General features: G+C 25.9%; 1 protein-coding gene across 1 annotated transcript; it reads right to left on the reverse strand.

Moving 5' to 3' along the window:
• Window positions 1–6,184: 6,184 nt before the first annotated feature.
• LOC126907185 (uncharacterized) lies at window positions 6,185–8,312 on the reverse strand. Its single transcript, XM_050688293.1, has 2 exons — window positions 6,726–8,312; window positions 6,185–6,524 (listed from the first exon to the last, which is right to left on the reverse strand). Exons 1-2 carry the CDS (start codon window positions 8,233–8,235, stop codon window positions 6,334–6,336), a joined length of 1,701 nt encoding a protein of 566 aa, XP_050544250.1. The 5' UTR covers window positions 8,236–8,312; the 3' UTR covers window positions 6,185–6,333.
• Window positions 8,313–14,799: the final 6,487 nt, after the last annotated feature.

Below are 14,799 nucleotides of genomic sequence, written 5' to 3' on the forward strand. Positions count from 1 at the left end.
ATTTTACCTAAATAGTGTAAATAATAAGAGGCGTTTATTCATTTAAGTTATACAGTTTTGATCTATGAAAATTTAACTGAATCAAAAATTGATTTTACACGATAATGAACATATTTACGATCAAACTGTTGTATAATTTTCGTTAAACGTTTCTTTTTCAATAAAAAACACTATTGTTTGGGTGATCGGCAGTGTACATGACAGCTGAAAAGAAGTCTGGATGCATATATGCGTGTAATTATAAACGAGGGAGACGATACACTGCCGCCGGTATTCTAGTTTATGAACTGGAGTCAAATGGGGGGGGGGGTGTGAAACGTGACGAGATAACCGCAATGACAGGTCTCTAAATAATTGATGGACGAGAAATAAGATGTATGAGTAGACATTCAAATAAGCTAAGTTTACACAGAAATAATAATGTACTTAAATCGTGAGTAACATTTATTTGACAGATTTATAAACATTTATACAATTAAACATTATAAAGTTAAAAAAATATTTTGTTAGATAGGTTTAATTTTTTGATTTTGTATTTTTTACTATCAATTATAAAAGCTGAATTATTTGATTAAACATTTTTCAGTAGTTAAATATTTCTGATTTTATTACTATTGAACGATTTTTCGACTAGTACGAAACGATATCTTTTTTTTTTATAAGCAACGAATATGTAAAAAATATTACTTTTGAAATCATGGTTTTATTAAGAGTAAAGGTTAAACCGACGACTTTTACTAAATAAAAACATTTTAGTTCTAAGATTCTATGGTAATAAATAATACGTTTTGCGTTGAAACATTGTCGACGAGTGAAGAAAATACTTTTGCACCGGAACAAAATGAAATTAATGAGTTTTTAAAACTGGTTCTGCTCTTTTGGGCATCTGTGTCATTCTAAAGGTGGATGTTCTTTATTCCTATTTTGTATGTACAACGAATTAAAAATAAAACAGGTGTTAGATTGTATATCCTACCTAATTTAATAAGTCGGATCAATTGTGTTTTTTACAAGTAGGCAGTTGTCGGATCCCTAAGCGTGCCCAAAACCCGATTATAATTCCATTTTTTGTTTTCATTGCATTATTAGCCAACATATAAGAAATTAGAAAAAAACATTTGGCAAATTAATATTTTGGCAACAAATAATGAACATGTTAGAATGCATTAGACCGACGTATTCATTTTTTTTTAATTTATGATCTGTCGAAAGACCGACAAAAATGATGAAAGATTGCAATTTTGAAGTTAATCAACTTAAGAGATATTGGATTAATTTATATTCTAATGATGCAATTTAAAATATTTTAACAAACAAATATGTTATGACTATGTAGTTCCAGAGACATGGATATTTAAACATAATCTATACAAGTTTAATACAAAGATAATGAATTGTTAAATGACAATTTAAAAATATTAGGGTACAATATTAAATTATAACTAACTGTAAGTTATTATGACTTTTATAAAATTTTAGATATAATTAATTGTACGATTGTGAGAATAGTAATAATATTGAAATGTAATAAAACTGTATAGTATAAAAACTAATTTAGATTAATCTGATAAATTAGTTTTTTATTTTTTTTTAATAAATTTTAAAAGCTTTAATTATTAACAATCAAACCAAAAAACATTCGTCCATTATATGATTTTTAATTAATATGGTTGGGTATGCTAGTAATGATTTTTTTTTTATTTATTGATGAAGTACAGGTTTTATATCTGCATAAAATATAATTTGAGTAAATAATTTAAAAAATTAACATGTCATAATATGGGTAAAAATATCTTTGCTTACATCATTTAACATAATCGTTGAGTGTTAGTAACATTATTCATTTATCATTTGGATAAAGCCACTATAAAAAAATCAAATGCAAATAACACCAATTTTTAGTTCGAAAGCCATTTTAAAATGGTATTAAATTTTCTGTTAAATTTACACAATAAACTCTATTTTCCTTAAAATTATACTTGTCAAACAAAAAATATTGTTATTCTTATGGAAATTAATGTATACTATTTTTTTTTTGTCGACTTCTATTGGCATATAATTTATATTAATATTTTTTTATAATATTTGATACTTTAAAATAATCACTAATTATATCGTTGACAATTTTTAACCACAAGTGTCGTATACCATGATTTAGCTCCTCGTGTTTTGGCTTTATAAATACTTAAAATAATTAATTATTTACAGTATCCATTAAAGTTAACTGTTTTGCATTGGATTTCCAAAAAAGACACAGATAGGGTATTTTATAGTAAAGAGAATCTTGAAAAATGATATATTTTATAGTTTACCAAATAAGTAAAACGAAATAAAATCGTACTAAACGTCTGAAATTCGCGAACTCGGTATACGACTCAGTTTAAGATTTTTTTATGAATACGATACGAAAAAAATAATTATCGTTATGTACACAATTCTTGTTCTTATTATTTTGTTTAAAGTTTTTCCATAGACAAGTGATCTTTTAGTAAACTTAGCGTACTGGTATCATCCCCAGCTAGGATAATTAAAAATAAGAAAAATGTATAAACGGCGTATACCTGGAAAATAATATTAATATCTAACGGTTGATAATGAAAATTGCGTTAAAACAACACTAATTGATTTATACACAGACGTTTTAATTACTTTCGCAGCGCCTTTTCTGATCTCCATCTCAGTATGGTGCTCCTTTAATAAAAGTGATAAATATCACTTAAGCTTTTGAAACTTTGTCTTTTGGTTTGTGCAACATCCAAGACTAACAAAACTGAGTGGATAGTTATATTCTAATTTAATAATGTATGGTAGTATTTAATTATTTTACATTAGAAGATGTAGTTAGACTTTTAAGTAAAATTTATTGTAATTAGAATAAAAAACCGGCGCACCGGTTTAAAATGTGGTAAAAATGCAAAGTATTTACTAAAAATTTATTTAAAAATGTACGTATTAAATAAACATTTTGCTCAACAAGACCATTTTTTTAAAGATACACGCACCGAAAAATTCGACCAACCTAAATGTGGTTTTAAGTAGTTATTACTATTATATTATTACAATGATTTTGATTATACAACAACAATGTAAAGTACTATACGAACATTACTACAGTCTAAAAAAATATTATACCACGGTGGAAAATATATCATGGAGCTTAACTATTTTATTAACAATATTGCACAGTTTTCTAGATATTGTGTTTCCAGATTTGCTCATTTTATTTTTTTACAATTCAGCGTGTGTAAGCGTTCAATTGGTATTGTTCAGTACATTGTGTGGGATAAACGATGAGAAGCGAAAAGAATACTTCAGTAAATCGAGCGGCAGTCGTCCTAGTTATCCTCATCCATTCTTTAGTTAATTGGTGTAACAAATATCGGTTTTCAATGTAATATGCGCTTTTATACGTTTATCGTTGTGAGGTCGATAGTAAACTGCCACAGTAACAAGGCTTATATGATATAAAAACTAATCTCTTTAAACGATGGTCGACACCCCATGAATAAAAAAACTTCGAACACAATTTTCAAAATTCTATTGTTCAATACCTCACGCTCATTAATTTAACTAACTTTAGGCAAATATTAAACTACAAACATTGTTGACCGGTAATATTGATACCTTCAAAAATGGTTATTTTAAAACCCGTCCAAATTAAAAACACCAAATTGTTGTTGAGAAATTGAGTTGACTGATTATTGATGGCAGTATAAACAACTTTTTATTCAATAATGTAATAAACGTTACACACGAGGTGAGTCCATCTAATACTTTAAATAAAAACAAAAACAGTACGGAGCACATAGATATAGTATAAAATCCAAAAACTCATTGTATATCTGAATAAAAGGAAATTTCTTTGAAGTCAGTAATTAAAAAAATTATTAGAAAGTTACTATAGGTGTCATGCTGTTTCGGTTTCGAGCCTTTCGCCGCATTAATAATCGAATTCCAAAACCTATTGTCCTTTGACGTGTCTTATGGTTGTGCAATTTCATTATTCAAAAAGAGGCCTGGTCATATATATATGCATACGTATGATTTCTATTATATTAACGATAATATTGTACTTACAAAAGTAAGACACGGGGAATTGTTGATGGGTAACACAATATATCGGAGGGCTTGTCGGCGCGCAAAACTATTGGGGAGCAGCTTTAAATTTTTATTATATTATACTTCGATCTTTTCAATATCAAAGCGGTAATAACAGTTATGTTTTGTAGTACTAATCAATGATAGCACGAACAAAATGAATCCATAAAATATACCATAACTAAAAAAAGAAATAACACAATAACTATTCACTTGAATTTTTGTGTAGATTATTACATTTGATAATTAACCAAACAAACACAAACTGATAATATTTTTTAGAATTAATTGCGTTTAATGAATAAGTTTACTTGAAAAATTAAAGAGCCTCTTTTACTTATTTAATATTAATATTCATATTAAAATGAAATTTATAATTAATTATAAATCGTTAACTAAAACATCTACATTTCATTATTATGATAAATTTGTATAACAAAATGATGAATATTATATAACAATAACATTTAATAAATATATTCTCACAGATAATTACATATTTAAAAGTTTTTTGAATCGATAAAGTAATAATAATTTATTGTATACCTAAAATGAGTATATGGCTTATTTATTGAACCATCTTTACCTTCAACGTTATTTCTATCAAAAACAATAAGAATCCCAAACGGAATTTAGTTAAGATCAGTTAATTTATTTATTTTTTAATATGTATGATCATTTCCAAAAGAAATACGATTTAAAATTATTTTAAAACAATTTTTTTTTAATAAGTTCAAGTCAGGGTATAATGTAAAGATTTTTTTAGTTACACGATTCAAATTTTAAACTAGCTAACGTGAAGGCTTCGCTTCCACAACTCCCTGCTTTAAATTATCAAGTTAATTAACTCAGCAATAATTATCCATTAGATATTTTATAAATTAGTTAACAATTAATTAATTAAGATAACCAATAAACCTAAGAGTTATTTAAAAATTTTACCTATTTTACTGTTCATACACATTAATTTATAATAATACTTTAACAATGAAAATACAAAATATTATTTGTATATGTATTAAATTATCATTAAATTTATTACACTTTCAAAAATATGAAACTCCAATAACATTTAAGGATAAAACTAAAAATAAAAATGGGCTTTATTACCCCATACTGTGAGGTGTTCAACTGATTTGATAATTTAGAAAAAAAATCTAAGAATTATTTATTTCAACACTTAACCATGGGGGCTAATGGAACACAGCCCTTCCTCTGAAATTCATGATTTACTAAACATTGTACTTTTAGATAGATATTATATATTCATAATCATATATGAATATTTATTATAATATTATAGAAAAAGTTTGCCAGCTGCACAAACAATGTTCAACTGCACTTAAAATTATTGCTTAGTTCAAGTATAGATATATTATAATAAATAATAGACTAACTAATAATATCAACTGAAAAGATAAAATTTTTCCAATGTCTAGAACTTAAACGCAATTCATAAAAAAAATTTAAGGGTCTAAATTATATTCCTCCCACTTTAAAATTATTAATAATTAAAATTATCATTATAGTCTATAGTAAGACTATCAAATCGTACAAAATCAATATAATCTGTTGGTCACCCATAATTCATTTTAGGGAACTACTCGCATGAAATGTTAACATCAAGTTTTCTTATAATTCGATCTAGTGTGTCAGTAAATTGAAAAACAATACATATCTTGAATGTATTTCCATATAATTATTACTTTACATTGCTACTTTTGAAATATTTGATATATTTGTCTTATTTAATTTACTTAGAATTGTCTGCAATCTTGCTTTTTCAATTTTGTTGCAATTGTGTACTCTAAATCTGTACCTTGGGTCTACAAGGGCCTAAAAATAAGAGAATAAAAATTTGTATTTCCAAATAACTACTATAGAATTCATGAGTATGCTAGCTACATGATTTAACTTTATTTCGGTAGAATGAGAGTTCTTTTTTTAAAACGAAACTCGATTGATATTACCAACATATGTAGTTTTTCTACAACAGTTATTTGAAAATAGAATTTTACTTTTATTATTGTAAATTGGCCCGTCTAGATTTAAGGTACAGAAAATTTAAGTTAAAATTAAGATCAAATAAAACGTACTTATTTGTATTACTATTAAATTTAACAAGTTATTTACCTGGTAATATTACATTATTGGTGATTTAATTTAATAAATTATTTTAAATGATAGTGATGTTAAATGTGTAAAAAATATTTCACATAAATATTACATTAAAATTCAATAAGGTAATACATAATCTGTTATATAACAAAAATTATTATTTTTATCATGGTTTTCAGTTAAATCTTTTACAATATAATTGGTATTTTTATCTGACTCAACACTAATTTTATCAATATTGCCTTTTTGTACAACAGAATCATTACTTTCTTCCATTTCGGAGTATATATCTTCACAGCATAATTTGTCTAAAAAATATAAAATACTTTAGTAAGTAAATAAACAAATATTTCATTTAAAGTTAAGAAAATGTTTTACAAATGTAATTAATGCTTAGATTACAAAACACTGCCAAACAACTTATTAAAAATTTTAACTATAACTGGAAAATAAATAAACTCAATTACTAAATTAATTAGCTACATTTTATACAATTAAAATGTACATACTTTTCAAGTCTCCAATCTCAAATAAAACTCTTGTATACTTGGCAAATGTTAAGTCAAAAAAGTTTCTTGAATTTAAAACATTTTTAAATAAGTCTTCGTATATTGGTAAAGCACTCGAAAACATAGTAACTTGTTCATAAATATTAACTAACTGTTCCATTATTGAGTCAACATTATCTACTGTTATGTTAATAGTATCTGCAGATTGTGCTGTAATACTAATCGTACCCAAAATATAACTAAATCTGTTAACATCCATAAATCTTTGTATAAATGCCATAATTTTATAGGATATATTAAAAAATTCATGAGAAAATACACAATTTTGAAATTCCTCCAGAATATATTTCATTTGTTCAAGTATAGTTGCTAAGTTCGTTTTTGCTGCTTGAGGATATAACTCTAATATCAAAAAATTATGGTAATGAGTTAATATTTCTGGTCCCATAGTAACCAACGTATTAAAGAATGTAAGTTTATCAATGGGCCCATGAAAATATCTAAATATAGCAGTAACTTTTTTAAGAAAAGCAACATAGTAATGTGTAAGTATTGCCAGTGGACGGAATGTTGATGCGATTACAAGTTCTTGAAAACCTTCTACGTCGATCGGTCTGAAATTATACTTCATATACCGAAATATATCTGAAATCGTTAATAAGCTATTATTAGGGCATTTCAAATGAAGTTTGGCATATCTAATGAAATCTAAATATTGTGTTGGCTTATTGTTATTATTTTTATAGTGTTGTCTCATTTGAGTTCCAATCATGACATCACGTTCCAAATGTTCTTGTTGATGCGACATTAATTCATAAAACAACATATATCTTGGGTGGTATATAAAATGTTTCTTTTTTAGTGTCGCTAATCTTAGTAATTTTACCACTTCACTGTCGATTAGTTTACCTTGTTCTTTTAGTAACGATAGATTATCTTTTACGTCAGTACTATTTAATAACCTGTATTTAAGAAGCTTCGTGGTATACTGAAGGGTTTCTATGTCATAAGTGTCTGATTTATTGAAGTTGGGACATGAAACAAACGCTGTGTCATATGCTACATTGACACATGCTACCAATGAATTTCTCAAATAATTTTTCATAATCTTATGAAACATAATAAAAGCATCTAATTTCCTTTCTAAATAATGTTTCCCGTCAAACTTACCATTTTCATTTTTAGCGATAAATTCAACAGATCCAGATATGTTATTTAAATACAAATTTATAGCAAACAAATCTTTCAATTTTAAGTTTTTATCCATATTTTTTAATGCTTTTATCATCGCTAAAACAATTTCATTGTGAGACTGAATTGCTTCACCATACATCTTTAAATTATGTTCATTAATATTTTCTTTGTTATTTATTAATTGCAGTAGATAGCGTTCATTATGTTCGAAATAGTTTAACATATATCTGGAAAAAGTGCAACTTAATTCTAAAACTTCAATAGCCAAGGAAAATTTAATAAATAATAAAATAATAAATAATTTTGACGAAACCATTTTTATCAACTCAAAATCCTAGTTTAATTGTAAAATATAAATAACATCAAAATTATAACTAAATATTCCAAAAAATTTTCAACATAATGCGTTCTTTTTATATTAGTTTTTACTTTATTCAATATATTTTTACTATTAGTATAAATAATGCCAAGTTTATTTAGCTGCAATACTTTATAAAAAGAAATGAACACACAGCATTTGTACGCGAAACCTTCGAAATTTATTTAAGTTTAAATTTAAAATTTTTAAAACTAAAGAGAAAAATAATATTCATTTTTAAATTTAAATCTTTGATCTTAAACTATAATTTATAACTAAATATAACATATAAATAGAAACACTCATTAAATTTAAAATTAAATTATAATAAAAACATTCACTGTTCAGTTCTAAAAAAATATAAGAAGGCTACTTCATGTTCCTTTTAAAACAAAATTAAAAACTATAGTAAGAAAAAAATTTTTAAAAAAATATCAACAACAAAATTATAGTCTTAATAATTAATTCTTACTCGGAAAAAAGATTATTATAATACATTAGCTTTAATTTTTTTTCTAAGTATTAGGCATGCCTAACACTGTGTATTTCAAACAATATATTAAAAATTAATAGCTGTTAAAACAATCATCACTCAAAAATAATAAACAAAACTCATTAACTATATCTATGTAAAGAACATCAATATTTTTTTTTAATGATTTACCATTATACTTGATAGAGAAAATTTGCTGTTATTAAATACTATGTGATATTTGCGAGGAATGTTTTCTTCTGGAAACTTTCAAATCCTCCTGGAAGTTTTATATTCGACCAATATTCAACTGCATCCGCTATATCTGCAGTAGAAGACTGGCAAAAGTGAATTAATTGACAAAAACCGTGTCAAATCATTTTTTATTGAATTTGGAACATTTTTTACGAAACTGTTTATTAATAAACGTTTGATAATATCATCAATAAAAAATGTTTCATTCATTAGAATTGTTTTCATAGCTATTAAGTTTTCTGAAATATTTATAAAATAATCACGGTAAGTATACCAACGCGTGTCTTCTAGTAATTGTATTTAATGGCTAATGTTTAACAATACTTCTTTTTCCTTATCTAGTCCATCTAGTTTAACTTGACCAATTAAACTACAGTTAACAAAATCTCAAGATAGCACATTATCCGTGTAAGAATTACAAGTTTAATGGCACCAACCTGACATTTTACCCATGTTTATTACATTGTCACTTAAAACTGTGTATATATCCGTGTTATGTTTTTGCTTGGCTAATACAATACTATTTTCATTAATTCCTCTCCTGTTTCACTTGTTCCAATCATATCATATGATTCCAAAAAAAGTTCCCATTAGATGTCTGCAGTAAACATACAACATTTTACGTATTGGAATTCTTCGGTCCATCAATAAAACAGAATTTTTTTTTTTTTATATCTCTTGATTGCACATTTTTTTATGTACCCTCATTTAATAACACTTCAAATAGACCCTCGCGTGGTGGTGCAACTAGGCCAACTTTGAAAAGATTAAATTTTGAAAGATAAATGTGTACACACCCTCATAGTCCACCAGGATCTCTATGATTACAAACATTTACAAGATGATTTTCGGTGTCGATTTTATTACAGTTCGCACGAAAAACGGTCAGTACCGAAGAGTCGTACTGTTGGACCGCAAACTCATATCTTACCTATTATCGGAATAAAAAATGTTTCGGACGTATTTTATTGCATGTCGATACCGTTCGTTATTTCGATTGTTCAATGCAATACATGACCTATTGTAACATGCAACTTTATGATTGAAAGAAGAAAATCGTAACGAGATAATTTGAAAACCGTGTAACGTTCTCCAGCAGCGATAATCACAACGACAGTGACGCAGCGGCGGCCGGCACTTTTTGCCATAATAAAATTGCCTTTATGACAACTGTCTTCGTGAAGCGTAAACTCTACAAGTATAACACACCATTGCAGAAAATTATATTAATTATAATATTTTGACACACTTTACGTGTCAACCTGCACAATCAAAGTTATACCGGAAACTTATACCGCACCAACACAGACACGTTACAGCTGTTTTTTCATACAACAGAAGAAGCGGGTCATTTCCTAACCCGAATAGACTTTAAGGAAAAAAATTATTCCGTTTGGTTGTTTTTGATAATCAAAATGGTGTTACATTTTAACGTTAACTTTTTGTCAAAGAACAACATACATAAATAGGTGTATCTTCCACCAACGTCTTTCCCCACATACTATCGATTTAGGTACCATTTAAAAGTTAAAATGCGCATTAAATAATTTCTTAACTATTGAACATCAATATTAATGTTATTTTTCAAAGGGGTTGTTTTGAATAATAATTGAAATAACTATTTTAATAAAAAAATGTATATTTAACTTAATTAATAATTATTTCTATTTTTGCAATTCAATACTTTCTTATATATAACTTTCAATATATATTGAAATTAGCCATTTCAATTGTTATTATATTTTAGTTGTAAATAATCTTCCCTATAATGTGCGCATATTATAAAAGACTTTGGATTTCGTCGACAAAATTTGTAATTTTACTCAACTAAATAAACTGAACATGGTCGTAAAATTCTTATCTCTTATGGCATTATTGATTAATGTAATTATCACGGATGATAACCTAATTCGATCTCACAATTAATTGACTCCTAAAACACACACATTGACAACATATTCAACGGTGGATCTCTTTGAAAAATCGTCGGTAATATTTCAACTTTAATCGGATTATTAACGTATTAATTTATGCGTGAAAAGCCAACGACAGCGATTAATTTAATTATGTTCGTTCTTATACATCGGTTATTTTTGTAATATTTCAGTTGAACACAAGTATTTTTAACACAGTATTGAAATTTTATAAAATTTAACGATTCATTTATAAATACACACAGTCAATATAATGAAACATGTGCTCACTGATCGACGAACAATCTGTATAGTCGCCTAGTAACGTTTAATTGGTAACAATAAGTTGAATTAAATATTATCAAACGTTTTTGCTGTTATTAGATTAAGCCAACGCGGTCTTTTATTGCTAAAAACAATTTCGGAACCTTTTACGTAAAAATCGAACGTAATAAACTTAAACGACGAAAATAAAATGCACTTATACTTGGTGGGTGAACAAAATAATGCCAACTCCCTCGAACCGCTCGAAAACACATGAAAACCATCCAAGTCCCCAGCGGGAGGCACGAATGATAGTAATTCAAATCGTCTAAAACCCTTTAATACACACTCTTCGATACATCGGAGTATAGTATTTATTTTTTTAAACGTTGGTAGCATTAACTACGTAATGCGATATCATAAACGGGCGCCATGGTTGGTGGAAGTCCATAGTCGAAATGATAAACATTTAGATACCTAAAACGGGCTGGACGTTCAATTTCAGAAGGGTTTCTCTAATGTGTTATACAAAATATTGTAAATAGTCTCCCACTAGTCCTCTGTTAGTATCTATTCTCCTGCTGCCGTACATATTCTTCTTCGAGTGCGCTGCTATAGCGCAACTCGTATACACACCGGCGATTTGGGAGACAACGTTCAACTGATCGTAGACCGGACTGACTGTTGGACACGGGAGATAGGTACGTTCAGAGGACAGACTGAATATCGAATAATAAAAATTGATCACTTGTGACTTATTATTTAAAAATAAAATTGTATTAAAAATATTAATTTAAAAAACCAAATGAAACTAAACTAAACTCAAAAAGCTTTAAAAAAAATTACTGACAAATATCGGATATGTATTTCGGAAACAATGTTACCATTATAATTGCTTTAGTCAGTCTTCAAGAAAACCAATTGATATGTTTGTCGGAATACTCGGAAATAAGGCTACTTCGTCAAAAGAAATTAACCAAACATTCTTTTAACCTGTTCCAAAATAACCATTTTTTTAAACTATTTTCTTACAAAATTAGCGAGGACTTACCCTGTCACCCCTTGTAGCTAAGGGGCGCCCTGGATTTACTCTGTCCCAGTTAAAACAATGTTTATTTTTACCGAGTATTGAACGCGAGTATGGAAATACATTTTTTGTAATAATTACTACATAGTACATCATTTATCGTCATCATTGTAATTTATTTATTGTATTCTTATGAAAAGTTATTTGGAAAATTAAATAGACTGTTAATAGACATATTAATATCCAATTGCGATTTATATTAAACGTTTGAAACGATAACGGCATTATTCTATAATGTATAAAATATTATTAAATAAAGACACTTAAATGTCAAACCAACTGACTACTTTTAGTAAAGGTATTACCTTTTTAATTTATTAAATAAATGAAACGTATATACGATTTTTTTTAAATACTGGTGAATTATTTTATTTTATGTATTAACTTTTTGTATTATTAAAAATATTAATGAAAATTGTTTGACTTGTAAAAATGACAACAGTCTGTAACCTAACTAAACCCCAACCCTTAAACAAAAATAACCAGCGAAAGCCTTTTAAAAAATTATGACATTAATAATTGTTGACTATAAAATTGCCGTATAATTTTAAGTGCCTAAATTTAATTACAATTTATAAGAAAGTAAAACAGCACTGCCGAATATAATCCAAAACTATTATTTGTGGTTGATTAACCAATTACCAATTATCAATTAATTGCTAGTTGTAATATTATGTTATTAGAAAATACGAATGTAACACGTTTACCAATTTTTATTCAAATAAAAAATAGCAATTAATACTATGATAATTTTATAGTATAATAACAGAAATCAATCATATTATTGAAAAACATGAATATTTAAGGGAACCTACTAATTGCATTAGTATTTATTTCACTATTTGCAAAGAAATTGAATAATTGATATGTTTTGTAACTGACAAGTTAAAATAAACTTTAATGTGATAATAATACAATCAAACAAATATTGTAACTGTAAAATATATGATTATTTCTTTTCAAAATGGTGTTAATATAACCACCTGTATATAATACAAGTATACATATATGTTTTTAGGGATGGGCAGGTGATCATTGTGCCGACGACTGAAAAACGGTCAAACAGAATACTGAGATGGTGCTACAAATACAGTTTACTGATTTTAATTTTATATTTATTTCATTATTTTTATATTTGATTGATTTGAAAAAAAAAATCATTTAGTTTATATTATACTATAAAAAATTAATAAATTTATACTAATATGTTTTGGAGGTTAAAATCATTTAAGTTAAGTAACCATGGGGACTTAATAACTAAAAAAAAAGAGTTCATAACATTGAGACCTCCATGTTTAATTAAAAAAACTAAAATACTGAAAGAAAATGATAAAAAAGAAGAGTTAAAATGATAATATATTAAAAAATACATTATTATTATGCCTTATAACTTCATAATTATTTCCACTACTATTATTCTAATTTTTAATTAAATCTATTTCTTTGAGTACAATTGTCAATATTTATATATAAATTTTTAAATACAAATGAACTATTTTATTTTTATCATGTATTATGATTAATATATATTTAAGACCCTAAACAATTTAAAGAACAATTCATATCCATAAATCAAAATTATCATTATTGTGTTACCATTATCCTTCTAATAAAAGTAAAAAAGAATATTTGATTCTAGTTATAATTATTTTTAAATAGTTCACTATAGAGAGATTAAAATTAGTAATTATAATTAATTCTAAGAAATTTCATTTTTTTCAAGTACAACTAACTGAATATGACTTACAATTGCAAACCTGGAATAATATTTTATCATATTAAAAGTGAAACAACAGAATTGATTAATATAACATTGAAAATATTTCAAAAAAATAAATGTAATACATTTTACAGATTATAATTAACATGTATACAAACATGTTATTATACAAAAAATGTAAACAATACATTATTTAAAGTGGATTAATATTGCTATAAGATATTAGAAACTTACCAAATAAATATGCATGCTTATTAACTATTCTATACAAAACAAAATATAGTTAAGTTTTAAGAGAATAATTCAAGTTTCTTGAAAATCTACTAATTATTTATTTGATGTTCTTTAATTAAAATTTACCAAAATTATTATCTTAGTAAAATAAATTTAAATATTTTATCTGAATGCTATAGAAAAAAAGATAAGATTGTGTTTAGATATTAAATATTTTAAAGTTATGAAATAAAAATCATTTCAACTGAATTTTATTTAACTTATTATATTTATTTCTTTGCAAAATTAATTTTATTCGATGTTAATACATATTATATTAAATTAAGGAATGATAGGTATAACCCATTGTTTAAGGTTAGTAATTTAAAAATAAATATCGCCAATATATTTACATTTTTATTTTCTTAAATAACTTAGTGACAAAGCCTATATTTTTAATAAAAACTCTTTTCTTGTTATGCTATTAAACAATTTAATAAAATAATTTATTTCAATTAATTAACGGTTGTTAAACACTCTTTACTGAAAACTTAAAAATGCAGTTCACCCATTATTAGATGGAATCTTTTGGTTTTTT

This window comes from Daktulosphaira vitifoliae, unplaced genomic scaffold (genome assembly GCF_025091365.1).
Source record: "Daktulosphaira vitifoliae isolate Bord-2020 unplaced genomic scaffold, ASM2509136v1 Scaffold_5, whole genome shotgun sequence".
Lineage (NCBI taxonomy): Eukaryota > Metazoa > Arthropoda > Insecta > Hemiptera > Phylloxeridae > Daktulosphaira > Daktulosphaira vitifoliae.

Coding starts and splice junctions, on each gene's coding strand:
- LOC126907185 (XM_050688293.1), bottom strand. CDS start 8,235: ATGGTTTCGTCAAAATTATTTATTATTTTATTATTTATTAAATTTTCC. Junction 6,525..6,725: donor TGAGATTGGAGACTTGAAAA/GTATGTACATTT, acceptor TATATTTTTTAG/ACAAATTATGCTGTGAAGAT.